The sequence below is a fragment of the Natator depressus genome, chromosome 2, assembly GCF_965152275.1.
Source record: "Natator depressus isolate rNatDep1 chromosome 2, rNatDep2.hap1, whole genome shotgun sequence".
NCBI classification, from domain to species: domain Eukaryota; kingdom Metazoa; phylum Chordata; order Testudines; family Cheloniidae; genus Natator; species Natator depressus.
The window spans coordinates 19,988,352-19,994,091 of NC_134235.1; the positions used below are offsets into that span (position 1 = coordinate 19,988,352).

At 51.6% G+C, this 5,740-nt stretch overlaps 1 protein-coding gene across 4 annotated transcripts; it reads left to right on the forward strand.

Moving 5' to 3' along the window:
• Nucleotides 1–2,651: 2,651 nt before the first annotated feature.
• Nucleotides 2,652–5,530, forward strand: LRATD2 (LRAT domain containing 2). Of its 4 annotated transcripts, none has more exons than XM_074942950.1 (2): nucleotides 2,652–2,783; nucleotides 4,223–5,530. In XM_074942950.1, the coding sequence occupies exons 1-2, from the start codon at nucleotides 2,735–2,737 to the stop codon at nucleotides 5,098–5,100; spliced, it is 927 nt and encodes a 308-aa protein (XP_074799051.1). In that variant the 5' UTR covers nucleotides 2,652–2,734; the 3' UTR covers nucleotides 5,101–5,530. The 4 variants fall into 4 exon arrangements, with proteins under 4 accessions (XP_074799051.1, XP_074799053.1, XP_074799052.1 ...); XM_074942952.1 differs by lacking the exon at nucleotides 2,652–2,783 and adding an exon at nucleotides 3,076–3,175; XM_074942951.1 differs by lacking the exon at nucleotides 2,652–2,783 and adding an exon at nucleotides 3,180–3,309 and having other exon boundaries at nucleotides 4,223–5,529.
• The last annotated feature ends 210 nt before the right edge of the window (nucleotides 5,531–5,740 follow it).

A 5,740-nucleotide genomic window follows, 5' to 3' on the forward strand; every position in this document is an offset into this window, starting at 1 on the left:
TCTCTCTGGGCCTCAGGATCTCAACCTATAAAATGGAGATAGTGAAACTTACCCTTCTTTGTAAAGTGCTTTGAGATCTATGACAAAGTCCTAATTATTACAAATAATTAGAGATTCTGATTTCTGTTTCTGGTTTCTGTTTGGTTTTTTTTTTAAACAGATTTTCAATGTTTATTTCTGGCTATATTAATGTCTTGTAAATCCATAGATAAACTATTTTTGCCAGAATTGTGTCCTGCAGCCATTCAAAGAGAAATCAATTATTTCATTCGGAATGAAATAAGGTAAAAAAATTATGGTAAAATGGAAACACATAAAGGGAGAAATATACTATAAAAATGTAGACAGGGATATGTTGCAATAAAGTAAAAAACAGGAATTAGTACATATAAACCTCAGACTTGTTTTAATGAGAATGTGTATTTAATAGACTCCAGATGTTCAGAAAAGAATATCTTGTTATGTTCAAAGGGGTAAAGCCTCTCATATGTGCACATCATCACAAGGAAATTTATCCAGTGACTGACATGTGTCTAAGCAGTCTTTACAGTTCCTTTTGTAGTTTTGATCTTCTCCTGACTCAATAACCCATAGCTTTATTCCAAACATGTTCTGAACCCCGTTTCCTTTTCACCCAATTTATCAACTCTTCTCTAATGAGATGTCAGACATGTACTGGAGCCAAGTGTATTCACACTCACACCAATTATCTCCCCAGTGCAACACTCTCAGCTTCCTTTGTGGTCTGATGTCTTCACTGGTGCCACAAGTACTCCTTTTCTTTTTGCGAATACAGACTAACACGGCTGCTACTCTGAAAACTAGCTAGGTTAGCTCTCTGAATCAGATTGTAAGTTTCTTGAGGGAGATAGCCCCTTGGCTCAGATCCTCAAAGGTTTTTAGGAGCCTTATTGTCATTGAAATCAATGGAAGTTAGACACCTAAATATCTTTGAGGATCTGGCACTTGTCTTCTATGTCGCTGAAGCTCCACGCACACCTGGTGTCAATAACACTAATCATGCTCCACTATCAATCCACTTTCTTCCTGTCACCCAGATCTGTAACCCACAGGGGATGCCTTTACTACAATAACGATGCTCTCATATTAATATTTTCTTCACAATCTGTCTAGGATTCTCTGTCCTTCTTCTATAAAATATCAGATGCAGCAAAGACTATGGATTCTGGGTGCTCAGAAAGGAAAGAACCTTCCAGCAAAAGGATCAAAGGGAAAAAACAAACCCAAACAACCAGCTGACAAGGTGCTGAAGGCTGAAGAAAAATAACAAGTGTTGGTGTGAGTTGTTGAGCCAGGTAGGAGGAGAGGAGTGCAGAGCTGGAGAAAGGTACAAGGTGAGCAGCAATGAGTTTTGTACATCTGCACAAGTACAACCACACATGAACTGAAGCTGATTCAGATGATAAACCCTGATCCAGGTGGTCATATGGCCCTTAAAATGGTACTGCCAATCCCTTGGGACCAAAAATGAATTTCTAGGTAAGTGCTAGTTAAACAAGTTACAACTGGCTGGACGCTGGCTAATAGTTTCATGATCAGACTGGAAGAAAGTGTTTTGTCTCTTTGGATCAGAGCCCTTTTGCTAGGATCCCACTTTTTCATTGCAGTATTTGTATTACCATAGTGCCTACGGGCCCCACTCATAAACCTGGGCACATTGTGCTAGGGGCTGTACAGACAGAACAAACCCATGGTCCCTTACCCAGAGAGCTTATCCATGGTCATCTCCCTCCTTCCTGGATTTAGCATGTTTCCCCAACACAGACATACACAACTCCAGAAGGTTCTATGAAGAACACAATTCTCATCTCCCATGCAAGCTGCCCTGGAGAAGCAGCTAATCTTACCCAACATCAGTTGTGTATTTGAAATCAGAGATGTAGGCAATTTGAAGGAACTATTCTATTCAGGTTCTTATACAGTACCCATCACTGTAGTACTGCAGGACCATTTTGGTTCAGATTATAAACCTGAGCTGAATATCTGGGTTTGAAAATGACAAGACAATAAAGCTCTACTCTCAGCTCCCAAATATTTCCTCTAAAAGTTCTGTATGAGGGATTAGATTTACCAGCATTTACCATATTTACCAGCAAGTCTTAAAAAATAAAAACCCCACCTAATAAGAAAGAAGAATCTTGTATTACTTCCTTCAACAGGCAGAATTAAAAGGAATATTCCCACCAGCACTGATTATTTCTGTCTAGAAGGAGAGACCAATAATGCCCTGCACTGAAATAGAGAAAGGTGTCCTGTCTTTCGAAAGTAAATATAAGAAGAAGAAATATGTACTGTTAGTGGTGGAATCTAACAAATCAGGTCAGCCCAGGAGAGCAGAGGGTTTCTATGTTATTTCTTTTACAGCTGTTGTTATTATTTTGGGCTGTGTCAAAACAGAAGCAGAGCATGTGTGGTCTGACACCGAAGGATCTCACACCCCGTAGAGACATCCCTGAGAATGCACACAGGAGCCTCGAACCAGGCAGGGCTCCCTTCCAAACGGCAATCTATAGCCCATTGCAACCAGAGGTATTTATCACCATTACAGCTAAGCCCCACTGGTAAAAAAAAGCTGATCAATATTAATCTGAAGAATAACAGATCAGCTAGAGGGGCTGCAGCCAGGAGCTTTTTCTTATTCAGGCGCCAGGGATCCTGCCAGCCGCGCTAGGATTTCCTGGGAACCAGGAGGATCGGGAAGGAGGGGAAATCAATGTCCGGCTGCTGCGAGTTTGGTTGTCCCAGGCAAACTCCAGATCCCAGTGAGTTTCCCCCACGCGGGCAGGTTGTGCGGTGGCGCCTCGCCCTTAAAGCCACAGCTTGTTCCAACCCCCCCCAGCGGCCCAGGCGAGTCCCGGCCACCGGATGCAGCCCCCGCACGGAGGTCAGCCGGCTGCCGGTCACGATTCGGCGGCCGGGGGGAGCCCGGATCCCAGGGGCCGGGCACAGCGAGGTGTGCGCGGGAGCGGGAGGGCAAAGGGAAAAGGCGAGCGGTCTCTTTAAATGCTGGGGGCTGAGCTCTCGCCGGGGAGCCCACAGCCGGATCTAGAATCCCTCCCACCTCGCATCGCTCCGGCTCCAGCGCTGGTTGCTCAGCCCGGCTGGAGGGAAGCGCAGCCTGCGGCCGGACTGCGCGCTGGGGGGCGGCGGCCAGGTGAGAGTGGGGCGGGGGGAAGGAGACATGAGCCGGCGCCACGCCTCGCCCAGCGCTAGGAGCGAGGCGGCTGCTGTCCCAGCCAGCTGGCCCTAGCCCCGCGCCCTGGGAGCAGCCGAGCCCTTCTCCGCACGGTAAGTTTCCGGGCGCCCAGGTGGAAGAGGAGGAGGAGCCGGCGGGAGCGGGGGAGCAGGTGAGGGCGGGCGCACCTGGCCGGGCTGCGGCTGGTGGAGGAGGTGAGTGGTGGCAGCTTGCCCCCCCCCCCCCCCACGCGGGGCTCTGGGCGGGATCTGAGCCGGGTTGGGGCTGCAAAGCCAAGCATTGCCCCCGCTTCTGGCGGCGCCGCTCCCGGCAGTCTCCAACAGGTGGGATTGCACCTCCCCGCTCCGCTCTTCCCGCACCTTTCCCCGCCCCGGCCCGGCCAACAGGTGGAAGTGCGAGTCGCACCCTCCCTTGCTAGTGCCGCTCCCGCCAACAGGTGCCCCCCTCGCCCGTCCCCTCCCGTGCGTGCCCCGCCAGCCCCGCTCCCCGCTGCAGCAGCCGGGGGCTCCCCGCCAAGTCCGGCTCGCGCCTCCTTTGCCCCTCACCCGGTCCCGGGGGCTGCGCCGCGCGCGTGCCGCGCTCTCCCCTGCCTTTGTCTCTGCCGAGGGACGGCACGAATCGGATCGGCCGGTGGCCCTGGTCCCCTTCGCCTCGTGCCCCCTCTACGCTTAGCCAGCGGAACTGCAGCGTGTTCCCGGGGGGCCACCGGGCTCGGCCGCCTTGGCATTGCAACCGGCGCACGAAGCAAAGGGAGCCAGTGCGTCCTCGCTCCCCGGGGAGCGGAGCGTGTATTTCCCCTTTTCGCTCTCAGAGCGATGGCCAGGGAGCCGCAGGCGTTACCCAAGCTGGGGAAAGAGTTCTTACTAGTTCTGCCACTGCACTGAGAAGACCACCGCCAGGGCAGTAAAGTCTGGGGGAGGTGGTGCAGCCGGGTCTCCTTCATCCTTACCCACTCAGCTATTGCTGCGCCTGTTGCTGATGGCTGCATATTGCTTATGTTTGCAGTGGGCATGGGGAACCAGGTGGAGAAACTGACCCACTTAAACTACAAGGAAGTTCCTACCGCCGACCCGACGGGCATGGACAGAGACGAGGGTCCCAGGATCGGGGTGTCCTACATCTTTTCCAGTGACGATGATGAGCTGGAGCAGCAGGACTCAGCGGCTCAGGATATGGGAGGCGAGCACCCTGTACCGCAACCCTATGACCCCCAGGTGCAGGAGGTGGAGTGTTCGGTTTATTATCGGGATGAGTGTATCTACCAGAAGAGCTTTGCTGGGGATGATACCACACCAGATGAGAGGGATGGAGGTGGGGGGCAGCTGAGCACTTACACCCCAGAGAACCTGCTGAACAGATGTAAACCAGGCGACCTGGTGGAATTTGTGTGCCAGGCCCAGTACCCACACTGGGCAGTGTATGTTGGGGATTTTCAGGTAGTGCACCTGCAGCGGCTGGAGGTGGTGAACAGCTTCCTGACTGATGCCAGCCAGGGCAGGAGAGGTCGTATTGCCAACTGTTTGTACCGTTACAAGCCCCTGAGCCCGGCTATGGTGGTGCGGAATGCCCTGGAGCAGGTGGGCTGCAAGGATCGGGAGCTGAGCTGGAGGAACTCTGAGTGCTTTGCTGCCTGGTGCCGCTATGGCAAACGGGAATTTAAAATTGGCGGGGAGCTCCGCATAGGCAAGCAGCCCTACCGGTTGCGGATCCGGCTGGGGGACAAACGCAGCCACACGCTGGAATTCCAGAGCCTGGAGGATCTGATCATGGAGAAGAGGAGGAATGACCAGATCGGTAGGGCTGCTGTGATCCAGGAGCTCTCCAGCCATCTGCAAGCTGCAGAGGAGGAGGAGGATCCAGGTGCCCAGACTGCTGCTGAGTAGCACCATCATGCGGCTTAGGCTGGGTGATGGGGATTAAAACTGAAGGCTGCGAAATTGAGCTGTTATAAGCCCTTTGGGCTGCTTCAGTGCAGCTTCGTTCCAATCACATGTGAAAGGAAGGGGGAAAGCTGATTAAGTGTCTGTGCTTTAGTACTTAACTCCTTCGGTGCTTGGTAAATCTCTGACTTATTTGTAGAGGATAAAATTGGGGGAGATTCCACCACCCCCATTTATGACATTTATCCCCAAACCATCAGTCCCTTAGCTGCCAGTAGGTATGGATCTCACATGGTGCTGAGTGCTTTCAGTTTCTATTGAGTTCAGTGGGAGATGAGGGCATTCAGCACCATTAAGGAGCCAGCACCTGTAGGATAGGGCCCTTTAGCTCTCAAGTGGATGATTGACTGTCCTAGCTGAGAAGTTCATTTCTCCCCCCCCCCCCCCGCACCCTCTCCCCCACCACCTTCTCTTGTCTCCTCTCCACCTAGTTATCTTGTGGTTCCTGTTAGTATTACAGCAAGACCTTTGTGACTTCACACCCAACCCCCAGTCCTCAAAGGATTTAAGGGATAAACCACAGTTAACTTTGTGAAATAGGGTTTGACATGCACAGTATCATCTTAATTAAAGTAACTTGCAG

What these genes read in the sequence shown, in the direction of transcription:
- LRATD2 (XM_074942950.1), top strand. Translation starts at nt 2,735, where the DNA reads ATGTCCGGCTGCTGCGAGTTTGGTTGTCCCAGGCAAACTCCAGATCCC. An exon ending in CAGGCAAACTCCAGATCCCA is followed by an intron (nt 2,784 to 4,222) that starts GTGAGTTTCCCC and finishes TTATGTTTGCAG; the next exon opens with TGGGCATGGGGAACCAGGTG.